A 15,782-nucleotide genomic window follows, 5' to 3' on the forward strand; every position below is an offset into this window, starting at 1 on the left:
TATCTGAAGCTAATCAGTAATGCTGAGTTGTAGGTTGAAATCCAAGTTGATTGTCAACATGTTATTTGATTCAAAATGAGAAACTTTTTATTAAGTTATAAGTTTATATTTTATCACTTCTTTTCTAGTTTTTTCAGGTGGCAAAAAATACTGACTGAAGCAACAAGTTTGAAAAATAAACAAAAAGTTAGTAGTTTTACTTCTTATTTATATGTTAGACGCAAAATACAAAATAATTTTGAATTTTGATTGTGTCAAATAAAACAAATTTTATCAACAAATTTCAATTGTATTTAAACCCTGATTCAATTTACAATTTACCATTTATTCAACTGATTTTGATAAAAATATTTTATAAACTTGCAAAAAACATTTTAATTATAATTATAATTTTTTTTTTTTAACAATTTGACTAAGATAAAGAGTGTTAAGGGAATATTTTATGTCAATATAAAGGTAATTAAGTAAATAAAGTAAAAGTAAATAAAGTGAAAAAAAATGAAATGTAGAAAATGTTGTTGAATTTTTTTGTTTTTTAATTTTAAGATCCAACTCTTGCAAGCATATCTTGAAATTTTTAGAATAAATTGTTTTGGTTTTCACTTGTGTAAATATTATTTAATTTAAGTAAATTTATTACTTAACAATCATTAAGGATTGCTCATTGACTAATTGAATAGAGTTTCATATAAAGAAATTTTAGACCTGAAAATGAAATAAAAATCCAGCTGAACAAAAATAGGTAGATGATAGAGAAAAATTATTAATAATATAAATAAATTTTAAAATCTTAAAATAAAATTTTATTAAGTTTTATTTATTATTGTTTTGGAAATGGCCAATGTTATTGTGTCCTAATTAATCAAAAAAATTTTAAATGAAATGACCACTAACTACTATGTAAAGAATTGCTAGGATTTTATTAATTGTAATAACAACCAAATACAATTTTTTTTTTAATGAAATGATTTTAATATAAAGTTTCTAAAATAGATATAATTTATAAACAAAGTTTAAATTTTTTAATATTGTTATAAAGATATTGCTAACAAGCAAAAAAACTAGAACTTTTATGTTGTGTTAATGGGAAATTGTTTGAAAAGTAGAACTGTTGACAGAATTTCTCTCTTAAGAGAAAACGATGTATCAAGTACAGAGTTACATCAGGAGCTTCCACCTCCTTATGTTCAGGTATTAATAGATTTCTTTAATTCTTAATAAAAATAAATTCAAGTTTGAAGTTAATTTAATAAATTTGTTTATTTAAGAATTATGAGGAGGAACCATCTACGATTTTTAACTTGACACCATCCAATCAATCTTCTTCCATCAGTTTTACAGAGGAACAATCATTAAGGATTGCTCATCGACTAAGTCTTATTCAGCATTTACCATCTGGATCATTTGATGGAACAAAAAAAAGAAAGGAGTAAGATTCTAATTATTTTATTCAAAGTATTTAAAGTTTTAAATAAACTAAGTTTAAAGTATTTAAAAAATATCTTAAATTGGGCAAAACTTTCCTAGTATTTTATACAGTTTTGAATCAAGACATAATTTTTAAATTGTTTTTTTTTTCTTCATTTTTTTTTTTTTAAGTATTAACCTTTTTATATTATTAATAGTTTTTTCATATGATTTATGTTTTTTTCATATGATATATGTTTTTTTTCATATGATATATGTTTTTTTTCATATGATATATGTTTTTTCATATGATATATGTTTTTTTCATATGATATATGTTTTTTCATATGATATATGTTTTTTTCATATGATATATGTTTTTTTCATATGATATATGTTTTTTTCATATGATATATGTTTTTTTCATATGATATATGTTTTTTCATATGATATATGTTTTTTTCATATGATATATGTTTTTTCATATGATATATGTTTTTTTCATATGATATATGTTTTTTTCATATGATATATGTTTTTTTCATATGATATATGTTTTTTTTCATAATATAGTATCATATGACAATATGATATATTATACATAATAGTTCATAGAGTTAAATTATCCAAAAAAGATTTACATAGAAAATATGACAAGGAGAAAGATTATAAGCAAGTTTTAGGAGTATCAGAGTTTTAATATTTAATTGAAATATCAATGGTAAAATAATTTATTTGATTATAAATGATAATAGTCAGTAAATTATTTTTTATAAAAACAAGACTTTTCAACAGTCACAAAAGTTTAATTTTTTTTATGCTTTGTAAGCATAAGTTAAGAAACCAAAGATTACGAATGAAAAGAAAACTTGGACATCACATTAACTTTAGTTTTGTATTTTATGGTTGACAATTTTTATAATTGCAAATTTTCTGTGACAATTAAAATGAAAAATTGAAAAGAAATTGAAAAAGCAAAAATATTTTATGAAAAAGAATAAATTTTTTTTTGAGTTTTCATGTTTTTTTAATTTAATCTAAAACATTTTAAAAATTTTTACTTTTCAATAAATTATTTAACTTGGCTAGAATTTATTTTACAAAAACTATTGCTTTTTTTACCATATGAGGTTAAGGAAGAATTAAAGGTACAAAATGTTTGTACTAAATAGTCTATTATTGTCTTTGCCTACTCCAAATAAAACAATCACAGTATTGAAAGGTCAATATTAGCTGCATTGATTATAAAGTGTACAATCTTAACTTATGTTACTTGGCTTTTATAACAATTTATAAATTTTGTAACATTGTTCATCACATCATTTGGCTATGGTAGCATAAAGATTTGAGTTTCTTAATTGAGCACACAAATAGTTGATTACTCCCATCAATTGAACATCAATAGCTTTAAAATCAAATATTATCATAGAAATCATCACAAAATAAAGAAATCAAAACAGGGTTTATGTACATTTGGAAGAGCTTGTTTATTGCATTTCAACAATGAAGCTTGTAAATTTTTTGGTTTTTGGTCTTCCATTTTATCACAAAGGTTCTTCCAGCGAATAATTTCTTCCTCAAGCAATCCTGGCAGAAGTAGATTGTTACTATAAATTTTGAGAACATCTTTAAGACTTTCAATTATGTCACATTGAGAAGCTTGACAAGATTGTCCACTAAACATTAATTGGAGGTCCGATATAATGTAATCCAAATAAGGAATCAGAATGTTACGCTTGCAAACCTCATTTGGAGTATCAGCTGGAGTGTTCTGACGATATGTTTGCCATTGAACTGCCTAGATGTTACAACATCAATGCCCAAATGATCTGCTGTTCTTACAGCATGTGTGAAGATGGAATTAGATAGTTGTTGAAGCTGAGCATCACGTCTGTGTTTTCATTCTAATACAACTTCTTGTACTCCTTTGTATGCGCCAACCACATCTTGTTTTCGGCCTTGTAAAGAAATAGCTGTGGCCCTCAGATATGATGTCAATCGTATAATTGTTTACTGGTGTATACATTCAGATGCAATTTATTGGCAATAACTTCACACAAAATAGCAATATAGCATAGTGTATCATAAAATTAATAATAGCCATCAATATTCTCTATCCATCTTGTAATACAGATATTCAGAAAACTTTTTCTGTGAGCAGCACCAGTTTTTTTTTATTATTTCAATTAGCAGTTGTTCTCTCTTTGGGAAATTGTTAATGCATAATGTTATAGTCTTTAATTTGTCTAAGACGTTATGTGTTTGAGGAATAGCACAGCTATAGGATATAACAAGATTTAGGTAGTGACTTTGACAATGTCCATAGAATACTAAGCTATTGCCTGTCAAAATAGCCTTTGCCAAACCATGTTGCATGTTGCTGGCTCCATCATAACCTTGGTCATGAAGATTTTCAAGTTCTAATCCATGATCTAAGAGCCATTTCTTTGTCAAATGATATAAAGCATGATCTGTAATTCAGTTAGCCGGAATAACATCAAGAACGTCTTCTTAAATATTATTTTTTAAGTCAACAAACCGAATTGAAATCACCACCTTTTTTTTGTTGTGTAAAGATACTTAATCTATCGGAAGAGTATAAAATTTGGCCTTTTTTATTTCTAAAAGAAAATCAGCTTGAGTCATATGATAACCAACAATGTCAGTGAGTTCATTTTGGACTGTTCCAGTAAGATATGTAGCATTTTTTAGTCTTAGTGAATTGAGATGCTGTAGTTATTCTGAATTATGTTTTGCAAGAAGCAGAAGCAGTGCAATAATGTTTTCTTAGTTGACACTAGTAAACAATGGGGTTGATATTTGACCGGTGCTGGGTTTGATGAAATATAGCTGGGGCCGGGTTTGTGACCGGGGCTGCATAAACATTTATACATCCTAAAGTACATTTTTTTTTTCAAAATTTATGTTTGATTTTGCATATATATGGATTTATAAACATCATTATGATCAACATGATCATCATGATCATCATCATCATGATCATCATCATGATCATCATCATGATCATCATCATGATCATCATCATGATCATCATCATGATCATCATCATGATCATCATCATGATCATCATCATGATCATCATCATGATCATCATCATGATCATCATCATAATCGTCATCATCATTATCATCACCATCATACCTGAGCCAAAAAACATTGTAAATGTGAATCAGATTCCCCATATTGCTGTATAGACAGATGGAAAATCACTCTTGCCGGGTCCAGATTCTTGTCATCTACGGAAAAACAATACGCACCAGTTGAAAACGAAATGCTAGACATGACTTGGAGTCTAGAGCAGACTAAATATATTGTTTTCTTTTATAATCTTTTGCTCTTTGGGTGACATTTCTAAAAATATAATTTTTAAATAATTAACACATAAAATAATATAATTACCATTTTTTGTTTTGTATTAAATAATGTTTTTTTAGATATTTTGTTTAAATTGGTCTTTTGCTCAGTGATGTTTTGCTGAGTTTACAGTTGTAAACAAAAAAACTTTTATATCGAAAAAAACGCAATTATAAATAACTTTTACAATTTTTTTTCATCACTTCCTGTTTTTTACGTGTTATCATTATAATTATATAATTTTAAAATATTTGTTAAAAAAATAAAAAATTTTTTTAAACTGCAGTGTTGCAACTAGCCTGACACTTCCCTAATAATAATACAATTAATAAAAGGTATTTTATTTTACAAAATGTTATAAATAATTGTATTTAAAGTTTATGTAAAAAGTTTATAATAAATTTTTAAAACCAACACACAAAAATAAATAAGAAATCAATTCATCTATCAGCTAGTAAGCCACCGGGGCTATGGCCGGGGCTAGGTTTGATAACACATAGTCGCAACCGGGGCCAGGTTAATGACCAGGGCCAGGTTTATGACCAGGGCTGCATAAATATTAATAGATACTATAAAAATGTTATTTTTAATTAAAATTTATGATATGAGTTTTAATTAAAAACAATACTTTTATAGGATCTATTAATATTAATGCATTAAAATTGATAAATCCTATAAAATATTATTTTTAAATAAAATTCATGTTGTAAATTTTAATTGAAAATAACATTTTTATAGGTACTATCAATATTTATGCAGCCCTGGTCATAAACCTGGCCTCGATTGCGACTATGTGTTATCAAACCTAGCCCCGGCCATAGCCCCGGTCGCTTACTACTATCAGCTAATCAATTAACAAATTAATAAGTCAACCCAATAAACTGTATTTCAAATAGAAAAACTATAATTTTGAAATGAAACAACAAATATATTAGGAAATTAAATCAAGTATAAAAACAATGTTTTAGCTCACATCATGTTTATTTATTTTATTATAATTGTTTATTTACTAAGTGCCGTAGCGTGGAAAAAAACAACCAATAGCACCCAAGCTAAATGTTTTTAAACGTTTAAATAGGTTATTAAGTAAACTTATTTTTTAAGAAAGCGGTGACCCATTTGTCCTCCCTGTGTTGTATTTACTATATATTTACTAAAATAACTATTAAATTAAATAAATATTCCAATTTTTTAATTTTTATTAACCAACTCTGATTTTTGTTATTTAAGTAAATATTCTATTACAACATTTGAAAGGTGCAAATAGGACAAGGCAGGGGGGAGCATGTGGTTTCCTGTGCTCCTCCCCTCCCTATGGCCCTGTAAACAGTGTTTTAATATATGTTAATATGTATTTTAAGGCACTCAAAATAATGATTATTATTTGGTAATTTCAAATGATGACCCTATTTCTGACCCGAAAATAGAGAAAATTTTAAAATTAACAATCAAGATAAAATAAATACAAAAAAGTTAATAATCAGCATAAAATAAATACAAAAAAATTAATAATGGTAATCTAAAAAAATAAGAGTAGAAGGTCAACACATGAGAAGCCAAAACATTTAAGTAATCATATATTGTAATGGTGATATATCAAAAGATAAGCAGTGTTAAGAAATTAAATGTAAATTGTTCAATTGATGAAGAAATAAAAAAGAATTGAGTTTAAGGTTACTTAATACAATGAAGCAATAAAATTTTTGCAAATAATATAATTGCTCTAAATTAAATGATAAGTCTTCAGTTAAAATCTTTAAATAATGAACATGAAAAATAATAAACAGATATAAGTTCATAAATACATTTTAAGTAGGAAAAATGGTACATAAGGAGTCGGCTGGGGGTCAGTACAAATCAAAAAAACATATAAATATTATCCAGTGTTATCATTGTTAAAGATACCTAACAAAAATTGTCTCTTTAAGACTCCTCCATGTTGCTATTGTTGCTATGTAGCCATGTTGCTACTGTTTAGATGGTTATTATAGTATGAAATGACAAAATCTACAAAATTTGAAAAATCTACAAGAAAATGAAGTATGACAACTAGCATTCAATTGTTAAAAATGGTATTAAAATTACATGTAAATAATGGTCTAGTAAACTAAATTGATAGAGTTACATTTTATGTAAAAAAAGTTTAAACCATATGGTTATACTTTTACTAACTAAAAACCACATAACATCACTAATCCTAAAAAATTGAAAATTACTGATTATTCCTTTATAAATTATCAAGTGTTATAACTAGTCATTGTATATTATAGTATTGACATAAAATTAAAGCCTTATCCTAAATCTTTTGTTAAATAAATATGTCATTAATTACTGAACTTGTCATTAATAATTAATTTTTTCATTTTAGTGTTTTGTTTTGACCTTCACAGCAAAGCAATGTTAACTTTTTAAAATTTTTCACATTATAGGATTTATATGCTTCTTTTAAAAAAAAAGTAATGGTAGACCTTAAATGGACATTGAAGCAATCAACATGTTGCAAAGTTAAATGCAATACAAAAGTTAAATGCAATGCAAAGTTAAATTGCAAAGGTCTTTAAATTTATAAACTTTTAATGAGAACTCAAGTAGTTTACTTCTTTATAAATGTACTTTAATGTATTTTATAAATTTATTTGAAAGTTAAAAGTTAAAAATAACAAACTTAGGTTAAATACACAAAAATACACAAAAGTTGCATATTGTAGATTCAAGCACATAACATTGATCCAAGTGTAAACAGTAATGTAAATGTAGTTTTCAATCTAATTAAATTTAGCTGTTGAATAAAGTATATATATATATATATATATATATATATATATATATATATATATATATATATATATATATATATATATATATATATATATATATATATATATATATATATATATATATATATATATATATATATATATATATATATATCAGAGATGTAGTCAAGACAGTAAAGACCAAGACGAAGACATTTGGGCTCAAGACCAAGATCAAGACTGAATGCTTCAAGACCGAGACCAAGACATCAAAAAATCAACTCAAGACCAAGACGAAGACTTTGAAAGATCAAGACTTAGGTTCTAAGAAGTCCAAAAAAATAAAACTCATGCTCACACATGTAAGGGGTAAACAGGATCTTTCTGTTGAACAGCTTCACACCCCTTCTTTACTTATTAGGCTGGCATAGATGTATTTATAATATATGTTTCCGTTTAGAATGTTAAATGCTGAATCTTCTTAATTGATTGCATGGGTTTTGCTTGTGTCTCTGTTTTTATGACTAGACAACTCATTCTATTACCTCTTAATGAGGGTACAGCTCCAGAACTCAGTTTTATGGTTCTGAGACCAACTAGTAGTCAGGTTTTCAGAACTCTGTTGTAGCTTTCAGAGATACGGATTCTATTGACAGCTGTAAAATATTAGAGTACTAAAAGTGCCATGTTGCGAGTGGATGGTGTCCCTGTTCGTACTTTTGGTGTATTATTTTTGTACTAGGCTACATTTGGAACCTTTGTTAAGGCTTAGGGTTTATTAATAGAAATGAGGCAGTTGCTTGGACTGTTAGATAATGTACTGAGTACTATCTGTGCTTTGAATCAAGTTCTAGTCAATTTAAAAAATATTTTAGTCAATTTAAAAAATAACTAAAGTATCAAAAACTATAAAATACAAAATACCATTGTTATGACCAAGTTCTCTAATCTATCAATCACTAATATTTGTGGTCTTTGAAGTAAATTTTCTTCTGTTCAGTCTTATCTCTTGCAAAGTTCACCAGACCTACATGCTCTTTGTGAGACAAATTTTAGTCCAGCTGTCTCATCTTGTGATGAGACAGCTGAACTCAAATTAGACTGTGTTGATGGCTATCTTTCTTTAATTCGTAATGATTCCAATAATCACATGCTTGGCCTATGGATTTACATTTGTAAGAATTCACCCTTTTGTTTGGAAACTAGGTTTGAATCCACAGACTATTCTTTTATGTGCTTTCGTTTAGCTCCACTTCACTCTATCACCTTTTACTATTTTCTATATCATTCTCCTTCGTCTCAAGAATGCACTCTTTTTGATGTTATTTCTGATCAAATTAACCAACCCCTCTCTTTACCCTTCAGGCAATATTGTTGTTGTTGGTGAATTTATTGATCATCCCACTGAATGACTTGATTCTAGTGTCAGTGACTCTGCAGGTGTTAAGGCTCACAATTTTTGCCTTTCTCACTCTCTAACACAAATAGTTAACTTTCCAATTTGCTCTCCAAACAATCTGAATCATTTACCTTTTCTACTCGATTTATGTCTTGTTTCTGATCCTAGTAAGTGCTCAGTTTCTTCACATTCTAGTTTTCGATCCTAGTCAGTGCTTAGTTTCAGAATAAACAAAACCATTCATTTTTTACAATAACCAAATTTAATAATTGCAGGAAATTTATCTGCCATTTTGACAGTTTAACAAAGGTATGCATAAGCAAAAATAGTAAAAAGAGTACTCATCTTTCTAGATACTTGTCGCATTGGTTTGACAAGGTTCTAACTGATTTTTTTAATATTAGGAGAATGGCTAATAAATCTTTTTTTCTTTTTTTTAATGTCTAAATAAAAATATTTATATTTTTATTTATTTATGCATTTTTATACATCAATCAAAAAAAGAATACATAAATAAGTAAAAAAATAATAATATAAATAATTTTAATTAAACATTTTTAAAAAATTAAAAGATTTTTTTAAAATTCTCCTAATAAAAGAAATTTGAGTTAGAACCTTGTCAAACCAACACGACAAACTCTCATTGAGAGGGGGATGTTGCGGCGATCTATGGTTTGTTATTAATAACTAATCCATTCATTGAGTTGATATTTATATATATATATATATATATATATATATATATATATATATATATATATATATATATATATATATGTATATATGTATATATATATATGATGTATATGTATATATTTTAAACATTTTTATTTCCAACAAGGCTGCAAGCAACCACTATTAGAGTTGGAAGTTACTGGAAGAGAAACTGGATGAAGTTATAAAGCAAATAACAATTAATAGACCACTTAAAAGTTTGCAAATAATATGAATCAGGAAAACAAGACAAAGGGAGCAAATTCCAGTGAACTGATGTTCAAGAAAAAAACTAGACAAATAAGAATTTTTGGAGCACTTAGGAACATTCGCAGTAAAAGGATGAGACTTAATTGAATGATGAGTAACACGAGAATGAATTTTAGTAGATGGCTAAAGAGATGATAGCTCTCTAAAGCACCGCCAATTATAGTATTTATAGAAAAGTAACATTACAACAATGTGACAATGGTTGACTGCAAGAGCAAGTCCAACTATGTTTTTTGCACCTTGCCTAATAGAGAAAAGGACCATATCTGGAGCAGATTATTGTTCAAAGATCTGCTTTAGATATGGCAACAGTATTCCATACAGGAACAAATTTGAGATTTATAGAGATAAAGAATAGAATCTGGAGTAGGAAAGTGGCAAGCATTATAAAGAGATGCAGTCTTGGCAGATGCTAATTTTGCAATGGATTTGATATATGGTTTCCAAGATAAATCGGAAGTAAGAGAGAATCCTAGAAAACAAAGGGTAGTTGACTCAGAGTATATTATTGAGTTTTATCTGAGTTAAAGTTCACCAACCACTGGGAGCCCCATGCTGTAGCCGAAGTGAGATTCTTTTCAAGCTCAAATGCCCCCTCCAAGCAATCAGAAAGTGTTGGGTTCTTAACAAGACAAGAATAAATAGTAGAATCATTAGCAAACAATGCCACCTTAGATGTGAGAATTTCTGGGAGATCATTAATGTAAATTAAAAAAATATAGGGACAAGGATCACCCCGTGAGGAAACCCTGAAGTTACAGGAAATGAAGAAGAGTGTCGTCCATCGAGGACAACTTCTATACTACGATTGGTAAGGGCGGATTCAATAATCGTAAAGATGTTACCTGATACATTGTAAGAGGAGAGCTTATGGAGAAGACCAGCATATTAAACTTTATCAAAAACTTTAGAAATGTCGAGAGCAATAGCCTTAGCCTTTCCACCTCTATCTAATGCATGATAAAATTAGTTATTACTGTTAACAAATCAGCACTAGAATGAGCAGATTGAAATCCACATTAATGATCAGAAAGTAAGTTATCAGATTCAAGATGAGAGATTAAGTGTTTGCTAGTAAGTCAGATTGCTCTCCAGAATTTTTGAAATAGTTTTGAAACTATAGGCAACAGAGTACACTTATGCAAAAGCATAACAGGTATGTTGTACAGACCACAAGCTGTAGAAGAGTCTTAGCAGGAAATTACTTTAGATACAGAAGCTGGAGTGATATAAATCTCAAACAATTGATCAACCTATTTGTCGGCTATATCAGGTAGGATGTGATTAGTGGAACTAAGAGATGTGATTGATGAAAAGTTTTTAGCAAACAATTAAGCTTTGTGTTTAGGTGAGGTAAAAAAATCTGAACCATGCAAAAGAGGAGGATTAAAAGATTTTGCCTTATTATAGACACTGTTAAAGATTTTCCATAAGACTCTGTAGCCTAATTTTTGAGTCAAATATAGGGATTTTGTGACCTGAGAGTAGTGGGCTTTGGCGTTAAACAAAACCTTTTTACAATTTTTTCTTGCAATGGGAAACAGGCATCTATTTTCTGCATAGTTATGTTAATAATTGATGATAGATATGGAAGTAACGGTTACAATTGGAAATTGCAGCAGCACAATGAGAGGAAAACCATGGAGAAGAGCGAGTCTTGACTTTGAATCCTCAAGAGAGAATATAAGGTTCTATGCCAGACTGAATCCAAGAAGTTACATAAGAAGCACACTTGTTAGCAGAAAGATGAAAGATTTCTACCCTAGGGCCATCACAATGAAAAATACAGAAAAAGTCCCAGTTTAAGGTAGTTGTAAGAGGTATGATAATAGGGGGGTTCTGATGATGAAGAAGAATGAGATAATAGTTTTAGTGAGATCATATCATGATCAGAAGCATCTAATAGTGAATGTGGAGAAACTGAGCACTGACTAGGATCAGAAGCAAGATATAAGTTGAGTAGAGAAGGTAAATGGTTTGGGATGTCTGAAAAGCGAGTTGGAAAGTTGACTATTTGAGTTAGAGATTGAGAAAGGCAAAAGTAGTGGGCTTTAAAAGTTGTGGGCAGAGTCACTGACACATTTAGCATTTAAATTGATTTATTCAATTTAACATACTCAAACAAGTCCAACTCATTCAGAAGTGTTTAAAATTAAAAGTTGTAATTGTCCTGCTATGTGGAGTTTTTAAAATAAATTAAATACTTGAATGAACTTTTCCATGATAATATTTAACTTTTCTGGAAAATTTTAAGTAATTGCTTATGGTTGGTTTTTCTAGTTAAAAGAGCATCAAATATTATGACCATCAAATAAGCACTGTGATGTCACACTGAAATAGCCTGCTATCTGGGGCTTCAGTACATACCTCAACTAATATATAGCCTGATGCCACAAATGAGTGCTGCTACATTGACTGAGGGTTTGGGATGGAGCAGCTATCTTTTCTTTTATCATTCTTCATTTTTTCTGCTTTTTTTGAAAAAGCTGTATGCTATAAAGGTAAGCAAAACTAGTTAGCATTTGCTGATCTATATACGCTATATGTTTAGTTTCAGTTAATATATATTTTTTCATTTTAATTCACATTCCCAAGGCTGAGAAGGTCACTATAGTCAAGGAAGCTACTTTAGTTATGGTTGCAACCCTCTCTTAACTCTATAACTCCGAAACATGAGCCTTGATAAACAAAACTCCTGTGTGGAAAAGTTGAGCTAAATAAGTTCAGCACGGTACCACCAAGGATGTGGTGGGGATTCAGCTTGGAACTTCTTGCATATGAGACAAGTGCTCTACCACTACACCACTACTACAGTTTTATATAATTTATATATTTATTAGTGCTGTTTATTATTTGTATGTATTTATTAGATTTACTACTAATAAACTAGAAGTCCATTTAGTTGGGTTATCATTTTAACAGCCTTTTTTTAAATATTTTTATTTGATTTAACTTTATCTTTAATTTTGTTGTAATAATAACCAATTAGTAAAGAAATATAAATAGTTTATTATATTGAAATTTATTTTATTAGATTAAGTACAAACCACTGTTATTCATTAGGGGCAACCAACCAGTGTTCATTTTGTCAGAAAATAAAAGTTGGAAAAAAATAAATAATAATAAAAGTTGGTTGGCTCAAATAAGTTTTAAAGAAGGGCTGGGGGCGACAATATCCGGCACCTATTCGACCCCTGTTATAATTTTATGGTTATAACTTTTATACTTAACAAAACTTTCAATTATGTGTTTTGTTAATTTTTTTTTGCTTACTTTAAATAGATATGAACATTTTACCTAGTAAATTTATTCACAAACAAAAATAATCAATATAAGTTATTCAAGTCAAATATCTGTGATAATATTTTTAATTTGATATATAGGTGTGTTATTTGCATGTGTGATTTTGATATTGGAGATCCAATGCGATTTCTTCCTTGTTTACACACTTATCATAAACAGTGTATAGATAATTGGTTACTTCGATCATTTACTTGCCCATCTTGCATGGAACCTGTTGATGCTGCTCTTTTATCAACTTTCTTTACATCCGAGTAATATATATATATATATATATATATATATATATATATATATATATATATATATATATATATATATATATATATATATATATATATATATATATATACATATATATATATATATATATATATATATATATATATATATATATATATATATATATATATATATATATATATATATATATATATATATATATCTGCATGTGTGCGTGTATTTATGTATACAGTATAAATAAGTATTTGTATATAGTAGGGTGTAATAATTTTTAAAATTGTGAATTTGAAAGATTTTAAGGATGCATTTATATATATATATATATATATATATATATATATATATATATATATATATTATATATATATATATATATATATCTATCTATCTGTGTATGTGTGTGTTGAGGCATCAGATTTCTTCCTTTTTTATTCTTTAAAATCTTTTTAGTTATATGTATGTATATATATGCATATAAATGTATGTATATATAAATAAATATATATATAAATATATATATATATATATATATATATATATATATATATATATATATATATATAAAACTTCAACGTGGATTTGTATTTATATTTATTTTTTAATTTGATTATTTTTATACTTTTTAATTTAAATTTTCTTTTATTCTTAGAGTAACATATGTTTGCTTTTCTTATTACATACATTTCATTATTTTTACATATTCTTATAAAAATATCACTTGACACATCATTTACTTTTCATTCACACATTTTATATGCATCTTTACATTCTTTGTTATCACTAAAAAATGTTTTTGTAGTTTGTAAAGATTTTGATTATTTGTAAAACCAGGTAGAAGAAGCCAGGTAGAAGTTTATGAATTGAGACTATTTGTGTTTGAGTAATTTATTATGCAATGTATATCTTATTGTAAATATATAGTGATTTTTGTTAAATATAAGTTATTTAACTTTTTATTGTAAATTACCGGAACCTTTTTGTGAGTTTCTTTGGGGAAATATAAAAAGGTTGAGAGTGGTAGGGAGAGGATAAAGATTCACATTTTTTGTAAATATTAAAATGTAATCTTAATAATTAATTTGGGTAACATGTTCAAGTTGCATTGAGTTTAATAAAAAAAAATTTTAAACTCAACCGGGGCCTCCAAAAAAAAAGGTGCACCAACTAACCTCGTTGTAAGTAACCTCGGGTAAGTTGTCACAAAATGTAAGAATAATTATTTATGTATTAATGAATGCAAAGTTTATTGAAGTTTGTTTTCTAACAATTTTGGCATTAATGTTAAACAAAAAGTTCATTATTCCTTTGAGTTGGTAGCAAACAATGTTTTGAACAATAAACCAAAACGGTAGCTTTGATTTTTTCCAGTTAAAAAGACCTGATTGATAAAAAATTTTTTAAATATTTTTATAGATAAAAAAAAAAACTTTTATAAAAATTTTCTTTTCTTTTCATAGTTATTAATACTTGCCGAGAGAAATTTCACTTGCTGGTAAATAATTGCCAACTTACCCATAATGCCTTTTTCTCAATAAACCAGTGCTACGCTTAAGGACTGGGTCCCACAATTTTGTGGGTTCCAAAAATATAAAGAGAACATTTTTTTCTTATGACACCTAAGACGCGGCACATAAAAATACCTCTATTTTGCTTTCAAAATAGCCCCTAAAAAGTCTTAATCCGGTATATTGCAATAAACAACCTACAAATACTAAAAAACGGCAACTATTAACAAAAAACATTAATAAAAGAATACAGAATAAAACCGGGTCAAACCGCACACAATTATCAATAATAATTAAATAACATTTTTACTTAATAACATTTTTTTTTATTATTAGATAGGTAATAAATAACTACATAATATAATACGAATATTTATATGTTAAAAAAATTATCGAAAATATTAAATGTGAAGAAAAAAAAATTGTGCGGTTTTAAAATATTGTTGAGAAAATATTGAATTTTTAAAATTTTTACTTTTTTTTATTATTATTTTTAAAAACAACTTTTTAAAACTATTTAAAAAGCTATATTTAAGTTTTTACATTTTTTGCAACAAAAAAATTTAGTTCTAACTAGATATTTCTATAGCAAACATGTTTCTTTGCACAACCGTTCCCGACACATCGAATTCTCGCATTGCAACTTTTCTGTGTGTAACTGTACTCTAAACTTTTTAATTTTGCAACTTTTATCGTTTGGCTGCACGTACTTGTTCTTCATTATTGTTTTGCTGAGGCTGCTCAGTATTGTTATGCTCAAGCATTTGAGTAGTTGGCATAGAGAGTCTACGCTTTGCGTTAAGTTTAGGAAGT

At 27.4% G+C, this 15,782-nt stretch overlaps 1 protein-coding gene across 1 annotated transcript; it reads left to right on the forward strand.

Annotated features, from left to right (window-relative positions):
• Positions 1 to 1,001: 1,001 nt before the first annotated feature.
• On the forward strand, positions 1,002 to 13,553 carry LOC100205481 (RING finger protein 11). The gene is made up of 3 exons (XM_065818574.1): positions 1,002 to 1,191; positions 1,269 to 1,429; positions 13,305 to 13,553. The coding sequence occupies exons 1-3, from the start codon at positions 1,084 to 1,086 to the stop codon at positions 13,477 to 13,479; spliced, it is 444 nt and encodes a 147-aa protein (XP_065674646.1). The 5' UTR covers positions 1,002 to 1,083; the 3' UTR covers positions 13,480 to 13,553.
• Positions 13,554 to 15,782: the final 2,229 nt, after the last annotated feature.

Source organism: Hydra vulgaris, chromosome 14 (assembly GCF_038396675.1).
Source record: "Hydra vulgaris chromosome 14, alternate assembly HydraT2T_AEP".
Classification (NCBI taxonomy): Eukaryota; Metazoa; Cnidaria; class Hydrozoa; order Anthoathecata; family Hydridae; genus Hydra; species Hydra vulgaris.

Bases quoted from the DNA above. Each gene is read 5' to 3' on its own strand.
- LOC100205481 (XM_065818574.1), top strand. From the start codon at position 1,084: ATGGGAAATTGTTTGAAAAGTAGAACTGTTGACAGAATTTCTCTCTTA. The intron at 1,192-1,268 runs GTATTAATAGAT...TGTTTATTTAAG, and splicing joins TTCCACCTCCTTATGTTCAG to AATTATGAGGAGGAACCATC. The intron at 1,430-13,304 runs GTAAGATTCTAA...TTTGATATATAG, and splicing joins GGAACAAAAAAAAGAAAGGA to GTGTGTTATTTGCATGTGTG.